Source organism: Lepidothrix coronata, unplaced genomic scaffold, assembly GCF_001604755.1.
Source record: "Lepidothrix coronata isolate B3197 unplaced genomic scaffold, Lepidothrix_coronata-1.0 Scaffold198, whole genome shotgun sequence".
In the NCBI taxonomy this organism is placed as follows: domain Eukaryota; kingdom Metazoa; phylum Chordata; class Aves; order Passeriformes; family Pipridae; genus Lepidothrix; species Lepidothrix coronata.
This window is the reverse complement of record NW_016690378.1, coordinates 1453170-1467561: the sequence shown is the minus strand read 5'-3', so window position 1 is coordinate 1467561 and position 14392 is coordinate 1453170. Positions and strand designations below refer to the sequence as shown.

General features: G+C 39.2%; 1 protein-coding gene across 6 annotated transcripts in view; it reads left to right on the top strand.

Moving 5' to 3' along the window:
• Positions 1-14392, top strand: part of VPS13D (vacuolar protein sorting 13 homolog D) — a 93200-nt gene that overhangs the window by 32184 nt on the left and 46624 nt on the right. For 4 of the 6 annotated variants that reach the window (XM_017831973.1, XM_017831972.1, XM_017831971.1 and 1 more), the window contains 16 exons: positions 568-708; positions 1883-2005; positions 2668-2742; positions 5021-5126; positions 5450-5602; positions 6178-6313; positions 7302-7349; positions 8082-8232; positions 8866-9076; positions 10142-10389; positions 11072-11263; positions 11788-11914; positions 12441-12583; positions 13404-13534; positions 13753-13928; positions 14143-14266. In XM_017831973.1, coding sequence (XP_017687462.1) covers positions 568-708; positions 1883-2005; positions 2668-2742; positions 5021-5126; positions 5450-5602; positions 6178-6313; positions 7302-7349; positions 8082-8232; positions 8866-9076; positions 10142-10389; positions 11072-11263; positions 11788-11914; positions 12441-12583; positions 13404-13534; positions 13753-13928; positions 14143-14266 — 2285 coding nt within the window. The remainder of the gene's footprint in view (positions 1-567; positions 709-1882; positions 2006-2667; positions 2743-5020; positions 5127-5449; positions 5603-6177; positions 6314-7301; positions 7350-8081; positions 8233-8865; positions 9077-10141; positions 10390-11071; positions 11264-11787; positions 11915-12440; positions 12584-13403; positions 13535-13752; positions 13929-14142; positions 14267-14392) is intronic. The other 2 variants (XM_017831974.1, XM_017831975.1) reach the window with 1 other exon arrangement.

Here is a 14392-nt window from a genome sequence, read left to right as displayed (position 1 = left end):
TAATGTTTTAATTGGAATTAAGATATTTCTGCAAGGCCTTACATGCAGTGTGCATAGTATCCATACAGTATACATGGTATGCAGTGTGTACATACAGGATACACGGTTCAAATGGAGGAGCTGGAGCAACTTCATATTAGGTAGCAAATTAAATATAGTTTATTTTGAGTTTATTTTGAGTGCAGGGGCCCCTGGTGGTCTAGTGGTTAGGGTGCAGCACTTTCACCGCTGTGACCTGGGTTCGATTCCCAGCCCCCCGGGCAGATGGAGCTCGTTAGCCCTGTAAGGCAATCCATCTAAGAGAAGGTCACTCTAAACAAACCTATGTTCTGAGACCCTCACTGCCACTGTCCAAGCTTGCTCGGCCCCGGCAGATGAACCTCAGGATTAAAGGGTGGGCTCAGTTCAGCGCACGCTGTGTCTCACCTAAAAAATCCACTGCGCAGGCTCGAAGGGCTCGATTTTGAGTGCAGATTAAAAGTAAAGGAGTAAATACTGAAATATGTAAGCAGCATTCCAGTGTGGCCTTCCCAGGTGCAGCAGAGGTGACTTTGTGTTTGTTCCCAGGCTGGGAGCCCTTCATTGAGCCGTGGCCCTGCTCGGTGTCTTGGCAACAACAGGCCTCGAGCCGCCTCCACCCCTCCCGCCTGAAGCTGGAGGTGAAGGCCAGACCACGCCTGGATATAAACATCACCTCTGTCCTCATAGGTACGTGGGGATATTCCCTGGGAGCATCCCTGTGCAGCCTGGTTGTCAGTCCTGAACAGGACAGGCAGCTCTGACCGAGCCCTGCTGGTGTCCCTTGGAGGGGGGGGAGTTGGGCAAGTCCCCACATCCCTTCCGTGGTGTTTTACACAGGCCTGTGTTTGGGCAGGCACTGTGAAAGTGTAAAGACGTGAACTGCACGTTTTAGGAGGTTAGCAGGAATTCTTTCTCTGCTCATATGAATTCTATCAAATTCATATGGTATTTGAAATTTATTTTTGATCAGAAACAGGCTTTCATCTAAAGCTTTCCATGCTGTACAGTGCTTAAAAATATTTTGGGAAGCTCGTCATTTTTCAGTACGTTGACAGGTGTAGTGGGGAGCTACTCTTTTCAGTTCTGCACTCTCTGAACACCTGAGCTTCAATTCCCACCTTAGGAAATAAAAATATTTTGTTCGTCATTAATTCAGATTTCACGTGAGCTTCTGTGTTGCTGGGCTATGATTGTGTGCATTTCCCAGGAATATTGTTGCTCATTCTGAATAATTTGGTGAGCACAATAAAGAAATGGCAACAGCTGAGTTTGCAGATGGAACAGAAAAGCCTTCCTTGGTCCTTTCTCCCAGAAGACCTGTGGGGTTGGCAGAAAGAGGGGAGCCAAAGTAGCAGGAAAAGCAAATCAGTGATTCCTAAGAGTTCCAATGATGCCTTTAAATACCAGTGATAACAAGTAGTAAGGCTGGTTTGTGATTAATACTGTGCTAAAGGACCCGATTAGTGTCTTGATATTTATGCAGGAATGTGGCTGTACTTCTTAAAACAAAAGAACCAAATCCCTAGGAAGTGCTTCTAACATGGAAATACTTATGGTTAATTGCCTCCACAAGGAGAGCTCTTAGATTGCCTTAGGAGTGTCTTAAGAACATGGAATTCCACTTAAAATTTTTTTTTGAAAAATAAAATCTTAATTATTTGTTTTTGAAGATAGTGCTGTGATTTTATGAGCTGTTGTTTGTCTCTGGCTCATACAAGTGTTTCACAGAAAAAAACCAGTGAGATAAAACCTCTGCCATTAAAGTGGAGTAACTTGAGTGTGATGAATTTAACACACTTTTCAATGACTTTGTTTACTGCCACCTTGGAGACATTGGCTGTCTGTGCTTACATTCCTCTAGAGCAATACACATGTACCAAACAGTCATGGATGGAAGATTACTGTAAACAGGACAAAGAAGTGAATGTAATCAGCTCAGAAGACTGGATGGGCTCTTCGGTGGATCCCCCATGTTTTGGGCAGAGTATGTTGCTCATTAATCACACTTTATTTGAAACAGTCCTGACACACACGGTCATCTGTCTAATGTATTACAAACAGAAGTACTTGGGCTTCACAGCACACAGTGATTTGTTAGAGATGTTTGGCAAAAAAAAAGACAAAAAAGCTGTGTTCTGTTCAGTTGTGTTCAACTCTTTAAAAACAAAAAACATTCTGGCTGCTTAGCTTTGAGTGAGAGCTTTGCACTGCTCGTTCTGCTTCCTTTTTTTGTCAGTTAATGAGTGACTCTCTCATCAAAGATTAAATCAAGAGTATTGACTTTAGGGCACGTGCAGTTCAGAGGGGATCTTTTTCTTTCTGTACCCCCAAGTCCTGTATAACTGAGTTTCTGGGGAAAAATCCTGTTTAATTTGTGAAACTCTTAATATGTGACAGGTCTTTTTAGCTTCTCTTCTCCCAGAATTACTTCTGGAAGAAATTTTATCAATTCAAATAAAATTCGAATAAAATTTAAATAAATTTGAATATAATAAAAGTCTCTATCCCTGGCTCAGTGTAAGCCAAGGGATAGAGACTTATAATTGCATGATGCCAACTGTATCTTCCCCAATGCATGATGGGGAAGATCTACCTGTATTTATGTGTTTTTTCTTACCTGCTAACTTTGTCTTTCCTGTCTGCCAGGCCTTCCTCTTGTGTACCTTAGAACTAGGAGTACAGCCAGTTTGACTAACCTAGAGCATCAGATCTATGCTAGAGGTACTGTACAGAGAGAGACCAAAAAAAAAAAGGTGGTTTTCTTCTTTGGAAGGCTCTTGTACAATAAATACTGTGCTGTATGTGTGACTTGCTGGTAGACTGGCCTCTATATTTAAAAATAATCAAACCTTGAAAAACCTCAAGCTAAAGAACATGACAGCTACTTTGGTTTTAAGCTGCTTAACTTAATATTTTATCCTGGGTTTATCTGTTAATTCCTCTCTGGAACCTTAAGGAAAGAAGGGAGAAGTATAACTAACCCTATGAATTATATGAATTATTGGCTATTCAATGTCCCTTTCCTAGAGAGATAGTATAGTGTAATTAAAAATAGCATAATAATATCACAGTATTTTATTTGTATTCTAAAAATATGCAACATTATGTTCAATGTGCCTACTTATGCCTAATTCAGCATATTTAGCTACTTAAAACTTTCAGATGCCTTCAAAAAGAACAATCTGTTTTCAGTAAGCCTTAGGATGTAAGGCATTCCTACCAAATATCTTGTTAATTTGTTTGGGTTATACTTGACTTTACAGTCTTGGGGCAAAACCATACAGTTTAAAGTAAGATTTTTTTTAATTTTTGACATTATGGAAGACAAAACAGCACACCTGATAAATATGTAGCCCTGTAGAAAAGTTGCTGAGGGGGAGGACACAACGTTTTCTAGAAATCTGCATTTGTGGCCTGTTCAAGTGCCCCTCAGAAATATTTTATCTGAGTTTAAAAAAAAAACCAAACTCAAAATGGAAAATGATAGAAGGGCTTATTTTTCTGAAAGATTTTTCCAAAAATCAAACAAACAGCAAAACTTGTATTATTCATTGTTTGGCTTTTAGTGGGTGTTGCAGCTAAATTACTACATTAATTATGAAAAAACCCTCCTTGTAATGGTAGTCTTTTTTTTTTCAGGCAGTAGTCTCAAAATGCAACTTTTACATTATGTTTTCCTTTGAAAATCAGGCCGTAGTCCCAAAAATTCTTTTTTAAAAGTCTCAAAAAATAAACTGGCAATCGATTAAACAACAGAGTAAAAGTTCATTTGGCTTCTGGTCTGTAATTTTGTAGAACCTGGATAAGCCAAAAAATTATATAAAGTGAATCTCAAAACTCAAAACATTTATTTGCAGTTGGCAAAAATCAGTGTTTTCATTTTCAAGGATTTCATCTTCTTGCTATTTAATTGGAAAGAACTTTCCCCATGGGCTTTAGATCAGATTTAAGTCTCTACTGATGATGTGAGGGTTTATAGGGGTTTGTTGTTATTGATTTGGAAGAAAGTTTTATGTGATTATTAGGAACTCCTTCAAAACCTTCCCTGTCCTCCTCACCTTACCCCTTCTTGCCCCTGTAAACCTGTGCTGAAGCTTTTGGAGCAATTGCAGATCAGTTCTGGGGAATAGATTTCATTTCTGTCCTAACTTTTCTTTAAGCAGCTGATTTATTGTGTGCACCTTCCTCCCACTTCTCTCATACCAAAAGATGTGGGTATTTAGGTAGCAGCCATTTATCTTCCTTTTTAAGTAAGTTACTGGACTTTGACAGGGGTTTTTCTCTGTCCAAACACAGTAAGTATTTTCACAGACTTGATGCACTGCAGTGTGGAAGATGAGAGTAACACTTGTGTGCTGGTTAGAAATCCATGCTTGGAAAAATTCAACCAGGGGAAGTGAAGTATCTTCTGGGATTTTGCTGTCCAGTTTTTTAACAAAACCAGGTTGCCTCTGGTTGCACTCAAATTATTTTCCATACTTTGTTCCAGTAGGTTTTATCCTGTTTAGGAAAATATTTCTACTTATTCAGTCTTTGAGGATAAAAGTCCCATTCAAAGGGGGTACTGGCTAATTCTGTATTTATCACATTAAATACAGTATAGATCTTAATTGTAATTGAATGTGTGTTTAGTACTTCATGAGCATTTGGATGTCCATAAAAAGTTCCTGATTATGCTTGGGGTTTTAGTTAGATTTTCTACACATTAGGTCTAACTGGAGGCAGAGTATTTTATAAGACTTGATATGAAGAAACAAAAGAACGGGTTAGATCAAGCTTAGTTCCCAGGGGGGTTGATGTAGGGGAAGACTTTCTGTTTGTTTTATCCCATTTCTGTAACAGTTACTAATTTAAAAAATGTCTGATATCCCGTTTCTTTGATCAGTTTTTCTTTAGTTAGTGCAGGTTTTGGTTCTCCAGCCATTGTGTCTCATCCCACACTAACATCTCATAAACACTTCTCCTGGGCATTCAGACAAGTGTGGGTTGTGTTTTGTAGGTGAAATGAAGACTCCAAAGCGCAGGCAGCCCTTTGTGCCCTTTGCTCTGAGGAATCACACTGGATGCACTCTGTGGTTTGCCACCCTGACCACAACCCCGACCCGGTAAGGACCTGCTGGGGCATCACTTCAAACATATTTGTCTGGTTTCACTTCCAGGTCAGCCAAACCCTGTTGTTTGCAGGGCTTTTGTTCTGCAGAGACACATAAGCAAGTCTCAATTTTAGTTGAGCCTCTTCCTTGGCACTGAGATAGTTTTACTACTTAAAAAAAAAAAATAATTTGTTTTTTTCAAGAGGCCCAAAAGAACATGAAAACCAGTCAGATACATTCATGATGTGAATGTGTTCACTAAGGACTGAGGCAGAGTAAAAAGCACTTGTCACTTGAAGTAGCCAGTTTGTAAAATGCTGTGATTCTCTTCCCAGGGCTGCTCTGTCTCACAGTGGGAGCCCAGGTGTTGTTCCTGAGGAAAACGGGACGTTGCTGGATGATGCCCATAATGTCAGTGAATGGCAAGAAGTTATCACTGGGGAAGAGATTCCATTTGAGTTTGAAGCCAGAGGGAAACTCAGACACAGGTGAAGTTTTACACACTTACATATGGAACACGTGGGATCATAGTTGTGAGGGCACCAGCAGGTGTTACATTAAAAGTAGATTTTTTTAAAAAAATCCCCTCTTAATATTTAGTTCTTATTTTTAAAGCTTTTTTACAGAGGGAAATTATGAGTTCTCCAGTAAGCAGCATCTATTGCTATTAGTGGCAGCTGTTCCTAAATGTAATTTGGATTATTATGAGCTTTTAGAAAGACTTGGGACCCTCAATTACAAAACAATTTCCTTTATTCTAAAGGACTGGGGCAGGGGGTGGTGTTGGTTGTTGAATGTATTATCAAAGATAAAAACTTGTTGACAAATATGTAGCACACTTCTATTTTTGCTTATATGACATAGTTGTACTTCTGTGTGTTCATTAGGGAAGGCAGAACAATTAGAGAGAATTAGTCTGTCTTTATCCATGAAACAGAAAAACTCCTGAGACTTTTTAATGCTTCAGTGAGATTCTTTTTTCAGAATCCCTTGGTCTGAAGTGTTTAATGTTTACACTGTATAATAATGCTTAATTGTAAATTATCTTGGTCTGGCCTGGTAGGCACACACATGATCTGAGGATTCACCAGTTGCAAGTGAGAGTCAATGGCTGGGAAGAAGTGAGCCCAGTGTCTGTGGACAAAGTTGGAACGTTTTTCCGATATGCTGCACCAGATAAGAACTCCTCCTCCTCCACTGTAAGTTCTGATGTTGAGGGGTTTAGGAAAATGTATAAATGTATAATTTAAGGGTAATGATGGCTGCAAGATTTTGACCTAAAAGTAGCTGCTGTGTGAGATTGACCTCTTTCCATTTAGCTTGCATTGGGAGAGTTTGGAGATGCTGGGCTCTAATTAGCAATTTAATGTGTAACAAAGCCCCAGACAGAGCAGTCAGCAGTTAGTCTGTGCTTGGCAGTCAGAGCTCCCAGGGACAGAACTAACATATTAGTGACAGGGCCATGGACTCCTGGAGACCGAGCCTTAAATCAGCCCAGCATTTCAGCAGCTATTTTTATTTCTTTTATTGCAGGAATGCTTTTCATGTATTTAATTTACTTAAAATAAACAAAACCGGCAATTTCCTGTAAGCCAAGAGATTGTTGAAATATGTGGCTGCTTAGATAAAATATACTTGTCATGAAGGGAAAATGCAGTTGTAATAATCAGGCTGGCATTTCTTGGAGGCTCAGTGGTAAAAATGATTTTGTGGATTTCAGAACTAGCTAAGTTTTGAGAGTAGTTACTGGAGGTTGTTGAGCACTGGAGAAGTAGAAGTTGAGATCTTTTTGGTATAAAACAGAATTTAATTTCAAGATACTACTGACAAGAGCCAGTGCTCTCTTATTTGCATTGTTTCTGATATTTTCATATTGAAGCATAAAAAGCATCATCTCTCTTTAACTTGAATATTGAAGGGAAAGGATGCAAATTGAGAATTGCTGTTCAGGAACATCTTTTGGGGAATTCTTCTTTACAATAAACCCTTCTTTTAGCTTCACTTCTTTTTAAACCAGTGTTACAAACAGGCTTTGCTAATCTAGTTCTGACATGATTCCAAGCTGTACTGAAGATCAGAAGCACAGTGATGAAAGTTTATTCTTCTCTAGTAAGGTTCTATATTACAGCTGAAATCAATGTCTTTAAAGCTGAACAACTTTAACTTTCTTGTTTACTTTCCTCTCAGCTTGGAAGCCCAATAAGTAGAACAAATATAATACATCCACAAGTCTACGTGAGTATATATTTTCATTTTTTGAGAGCTACTTAAATAAGACCAAAGAATTCTACAAGTGAACTGGCTTTTCCATCCTTGTAGAACCTTTTCAATAGAAACCAAACAAAAGTCAAGCAAACAAAATGGACTTTCAAATCAGAACAAATGTATGATTTTCCATTCCTCACTAGTATAAACGTTTTAAGAATGGGTCTTAAATTCCAATATGTGAATTCTAGCACGTAAATGCTAGAATATGAATTGTTTTTTTCAGGATTGAAGTGGCAATGACTTCATGTAATGTAGGAGGGAAAACACTACAGTAGAAGGGTGAAGAAAATGTGGATATTTTAAGAAAGCTTTATATTATTTTCTAGTTTAGATAGAGGGAGTAAGTGTTAAATATATAAGACTTGGAATTCAAACTCCATGGATTTATAAAATAATGTAATAGTGAGGTGATGTGTAGTCTTCTTTTAGGATCTGTATTACTCTTAGTTGAACTTCTGTTGTTTTGAAAAAGATAATGGAGTTAGTGGTATGTAGAATTGCTTTCTCATAGTTAATTTTACTGTGTTTTGAGGGAGAGGTACAGGATTATAAGGGATTATTATTATTAAACTATAGAGACCCGAGGAGTTGCACGTGGTTGGACTCAGTTTTCCTCCAGCAGTTACTTCCACATTGAGGTGCCCCTCTTCTAGATATATTCATTACCTGAGCTTTTTAATGCTTTTAAATATCTTCCAGTTTTCTTCATTGCCTCCAGTTCGTGTGGTGTTTGAAGTCAGCATGGAGGGCGGTGCCCGGAAGGTGATAACGGTGCGCTCGGCCTTGATGGTGAAGAACAAGCTGGAAACTCCAATGGAACTGAGACTGGACAGTCCTTCTGCCCCTGACAGTAAGTGCTGTGAACTCCTGGGCCCTAAATTCCTGTAGTATTCCATACATACTGTGGGAAGTGTAGCTTTCTCCCCAAGAAGATTCGCCACTGTCCGTGATGGTTCACACCAAAACAGAGCTCCCTGGAGAGAAAATGGGTGTTGTTAAGAAGGAAATAATCAACAAGGTGAGCTAGAGGATCCATTAGGATTTTTCCCCATCAGGGAAAGCTGAGACTCTGTAAATACTGCATCTTATTTCTGTGTGTAGCAATGTTATCTCTTTTAACAGCATTCTGGAAAGTTTTCCCTGCAGAGGTGTAGTGTAGAAATGTCGTGATATGTTGACAATGTGCCCAAAATGTATAAGGAATGAGGCTTTTTGAAATAAACATTTTCACTAAAGCATCCAAGGGAAAAAGAATTCAAATTCCAGCAAGTTTTTGGGCTGTTTCACCTAAATTTGTCTGCTGCCAGATTGTTAATAGAGCTGAAAATAACAGGTTGGTGTTTGAAATGTACATAAAGTAGGAAGTGATTTATATTAAAGTGAAATGTGTTGCTTCAAAAATTTGAGACGCACTACTTCAAAATTTTATGGTTTTCAGTAAAGGGGCCTGTCTTGATATGTGTGTGTTCTTCTCTGCTTGCAGAACCTGTGGTCCTTCCAGCAGTTATGCCAGGAGATTCCTTTGCCATTCCATTACATCTGACATCCTGGCGTTTGCAGGCCAGGCCCAAAGGAATGGGAGTCTTTTTCTGTAAGGCCCCAATTCACTGGACTAACGTTCAGAAGACAACAGAGGTGTGCAGCAGCAAGAGGGAGTGTCACTCCATGGAGTCTGAAAACAGCAGGTTTTTCAGGTAATTAAGACCTAATTCTTTTTCTGGAAGCTCTGTTATCTTCTTCTGAACTAATTAACAGGAAAGAAAATGCTTAGAGGTGAAAGCTGCTGCAGTTTTAATGGGATGTTTTGTTTGGTCTGTTAAGAGGTGAGAAAGCAGTGAAGTGTAACTGCTGCATTTCTGCAGGGCTCCTTGAAGCCCCTCTGAGAATACAAAGCACAGTGTTAATATTTATGGTAAAAAATAAAAGATTAGAAAATAGAATGTAGACTTAAATTAACTGCTCTGTCTCACTGAGGATAACAAGTGCTTTGCCAAAGGAGTGTTCACAAATACTCATTCTTTATCTTCAATGTCCTGTGCTCTGTTCTGAGTCCAAAAATGTTGCTGCATAGTAAGGACTTAATGGAATTTTGTGGTTTTCTGATATGGTTGATTTCGGGTTGCTCTGTATTTAGGAAATACTAGAATAGAGATTATGGAAGCTGCTCAGGAAATGACCTTTGCACACCATGTGGTTACTTCTGTGTGTCAGCTCCATAGTTCATTTCTTAATATGCTGCTTTTGAACGTATCACAGGGAGGCAAATGCACAAATTATTTAAAATGAAGATTTACTTTGTCAATTTTTTCTTAACTAATGGAAAACCAAAGTGTCAGGTGGTCAGATGTATCTACTGGGAAGAAGGACACAGTCAACATTTATTTTTCAGAAAATGATTATAATTTACTTTAATAGTTAAAATCTCTTAGTAATAGTTAAAAACATATTTTTGCAAGTCTATGGAAGCTGCTTTTATAGTTGGTAACCTGTAAAAGCCATTTTCTGTTACATCTCTGAACAGACCAGGTTTTTCTGAGTGACTAAATTAAGTCTTTGATTAAAATCTGGAAACTCCTGTTATCTTAATGTCAGGCATAAATACAAAATACCTTATGGTCAAACGACAAAGTGATTAGGTGAAGAACAACTCTAAATGCTGTTTTTCTTATCAATTCTGAAGTTAGAGCATGTTAGAGGATTTAGTGCAACAGGATTCAATTGCCTGCCAAACTCACTGACTTCTGTGTCTGCCTTCCCAGGTTTTGTGTGGCTATAAAGAAGGAGAATTACCCTGACTACATGCCTTCCAGCATATTCTCTGACAGTGCTAAGCAGATTTTCAGGCAGCCTGGGCACACGATTTATCTCCTGCCAACGGTGGTGATCTGCAACCTGCTCCCTTGTGAGCTGGAGTTCTACGTGAAGGGTTTGCCCATCAGTGGGACCCTGAAGCCTGGCAAAGAGGTGGCCTTGCACACGGCTGACACGTCCCAGAACATTGAGCTCGGTAAGGTTCTTGTCCAGGTACTGTTCTCTGACCCTCAGTGTACCTCAGTACCTCAAAGGAACCTTTATCTAAAAGGAACTATGGTGCAGAATAGAAAAATATAAAAATGGACAGCATTTATATGATTATTTCATTGGCTTGCGGGGTTTCTTATATTTAATAACCAAGTGCACACATTCAAAAAAAAAAGAGAGTACTGATATTGCCATCATTCCCCCAAATCTGTCAGCTGTCTTAGTCTGTTCCTTGTTCAGCTCTTTTCTTGTTTTCCTGGGAGTGGAAACAGAAACTGGAGAGATCAGTGATAAAGAAGGGAAATAAATAAGTTCCCAATGTTTTGGGTGACTTTGCTTGTTTTTTTTCTAACAGAAAAAGTTGGTGTTGAAAATACATACAGAATTACTCAACACTGGCTGGAGTTGTGATGCCTAAAGCAATAACTAGCCCTAAGCAGGCTTCCTTACAGAACCTTTTTTGTTGTTTTTGACCTGAATTGTGGCATTTCTTCCTGAGGTCAGAGTTTACTACGCTGGGCAGATTTTAAAGTTAATCTGGGTATGAGCTACACGAAATATTCAGAAAGATCAAGTCCCATGGAACACCAACCTCAACACTTAACCAGGAACCAATGTTTCTGTGTGGGTGATGTTAGGTTTGGTTTGGTTTGGGTTTGTTTTCACAGGGGTATTGCTGGAAAACTTCCCAGTCTGCAAAGAGCTGTTGATTCCTCCTGGGACACAGAACTACATGGTGAGGATGCGACTGTACGACGTCAACAAACGGCTGCTCAACCTGACCATCAGGATTGTGTGTCGTGCTGAGGGCTCCCTAAAAATACTCATTTCAGCACCATATTGGTTAATCAACAAAACTGGTGAGTTTTGCTGCGGTCATGAACTGGGAAATGAAGATGTCCTCTGCAGTATTTTGATTTGCTTTCTGGCCAAATAGAGCTTCTAAACACTACTCAAGAGGAATTAAAGTTACAGGAATTAATTATTTTAGTAGTGCCAGCAGCCACTGTTTGAGGAGTGTTACAGGTAACTGACACATTTGAGTTGCTACATTACAGATTTTCAAACAAATAAATCAACATAGATTAGATCACTGTTAAAATGTGGGGTTTCAAAGACTGAAATGCTTTGAGAAAGCAATGGGTCTGACTTTGAGTCTGTGTTAACCTCCACTGGCACTTTCAGCCCCCATGACCTGCAGCTGTTTTAAACAGGTTAAATGAAGAACTAGGAGGATACAGGCAGACTAATGGATAATCCTGCAACCAAAATATTTTAGGCTGTTCCTTAATTTGAAGTAGTTTCCACCATTCTCATTTTAATTTGTTCACAAGTGACTTGTACTTTAACACTCTTTTTATGTGTGTGTGTGTTTAACTTAAAGGATTACCGCTGATCTTCAGACAAGATAATGCAAAAACAGATGCTGCTGGGCAGTTTGAAGAGCATGAGCTTGCTAGAAGCCTCAGCCCTCTGCTGTTCTGTTATGCTGATAAAGAACAGCCAAACTTGTAAGTAAGAAGAGCAATCAGGAGGAACTTTACAAAGATGAAAGTAATTCACAGATTGGGTGCTGATACATCAATATGAGGATCATGTAGGAAAAGCCCTTCCCTGTTAAGATGACCCGTTATTAAGTTTTTAATACAGAAATGAGCACACTGGATCTTTAGACATTTCCTACTGAAAATTCCTTGGTTGGCTCATTCTGTTGTGTCAGAATTTATTGGAAATTTTATTATTTTTTTCTTTCAAGGATAAAATAGACTCTACTGTTGTTGTGATTAATCAGCCTGAAAGTTGCCCAGCCCTTTACATGACATGGCCACTGAATCCTGACCAATGTGATGAAAGAGCTTATGGCAGAAATGCAGAATGAACCACACAATAAGAGATTTATCATGAATTTTAAGGCTATTATATTCAGACACAGGTGTTCTTTTTGCATCTTGGGCATGTGTTTGATTACCACAATCATGTTGTTATCTGATCCTTTATTCAAAGGAGTAAATCTTTGTGGTTTTTTCTTATCTTTAGCTGTACAATGAGGGTTGGAAGAGGAATCCATCCTGAAGGCATGCCTGGCTGGTGCCAGGGATTCTCCCTGGATGGGGGCAGTGGTGTCAGAGCCCTCAAGGTGATCCAGCATGGAAACAGGCCAGGCCTCATCTATAACATTGGTAGGTGGTGACAGGAATATTGGAAGAATCCAGAATCCTGTATAACTCTTGGTGAGACAAGATGTCAGTGGCACCAGAAACAGAAAAATTGCAGCAGAGAAAGATATGTTGTTAAAGGTTTTTGAGGGTCCAGAGAAAATTATTAAACAAGGAAATAGTATTCTAATTATTTTTATTTCTTTATTTTAATTTTATTAGCTTAAAAATCAGTTTTCTGTTATTTTTTACATTTCAAAACTGAGTGTTAATAACTGCATTTACAAACTCTGCTGCCTGTTTCTCTGTCTTTATTCCCCCTGTGGGTTAATTCCAAGTACATCTGAAATCCCTTCATGTTACTCTGATAATTTTGACTGCCTGTGCACTGTAACTGTTCAACCACGTGCTGCTTCTGTGAGTTTTGCTTTGTACAGACTGATGTGCAGGAGTGCAGCTTCTGGCTCCTGGTGTACAGAAAGCACAATTTCTCCATAAGGTTTTAGTTTTTAATTAAATGAGAGTTTGGAAGTTACTTCACAATTATTTTTGAGGAATTTTTCATATGTTTAAAACTGAAATAATTACTTGCATTGATGTGATTGGAAATAGTTTTGGGGCTTTTTATCTTCAGTGGTTATGGTCTCTACATTGTACTTGAGAAACAGAGGGTGACAGATGATCTAAAATTACATTTATTGTTTAATGTGTCAAAACATGGCAGTGGTGTGGCACAAACAGTGCATCTCAGGAACCCAAGAAAGAACTTGTGCTCCGTGAAATATATTACATTTTATTTCTTTTCTTTTTGAATAATAGCTTTATTTTACCTTGGTTTCATTAGGTATTGATGTCAAAAAAGGCAGAGGCCGTTACATTGACACCTGCATGGTCACCTTTGCTCCCCGTTACCTGCTGGACAATAAATCCAGCTACAAACTGGCCTTTGTCCAGCGGGAATTCGCCAGAGGGCGGGTAAGAAGATTCCTGGGGGTCATTTTCAGTACAGTTCTGTAGTTAATCATGAAAAAGAACAAATGTCGTTCTTGAAAGTATTGTTGGTTGGTTATGGGGATCTTTCTCATTATTCCTGACAGAATAATTGCTGTGTTGGTATTTGGGAGGTCTGTAGATTAATACTAAGGTTTCAGTACCAGGATTATTTACCCGTTTTTTCCTGATTTCTGTCCTAGGGAGCATCTAATCCTGACGGATACATCTCCACCCTCCCTGGCTCCAGCGTCGTGTTCCACTGGCCACGGAACGATTATGATCAGCTGTTGTGTGTGAGGCTCATGGATGTCCCAAACTGCATTTGGTCTGGGGGCTTTGAGGTCAACAAGAACAACTCATTCCACATCAACATGAGGTAGCTGTTCTATAAAAATCTTCTGTAACGTGCCTCTGGTCTTTGATGGAGGCAGATGTTTAATCCTCGTTCCACATCAGGATGGGGTAGCTGTGATCTGTAAATCTTCTGCAGAGTGCTTCTGGGTTTTGATAGAAGCAGCTGTTTCATGCTTAGGACTGCAGGTAATGCAGAGCAGAAGCTTACCTGTGTTGCACCTTGCTCTTTTTCCAAGGGACTCCTTGGGAAAATGTTACTTTTTGAGAGTAGAGATTACCCTGCAAGGAGCCACGTACCGCATCGCCTTCAGCGACACCGACCAGCTCCCGCCGCCCTTCCGCATCGACAACTTCTCCAAGGTAAAAGAACAGAAAACCCACTTTTTTTCCCCTCTATTTTTAAGGAAAAGTAGTCCTTGATATCTGTTAGAAGAGAGAGATGAGCGGCTTGTGTAATGAAATAAAATTAAAGTTTGTGTAGCAAGA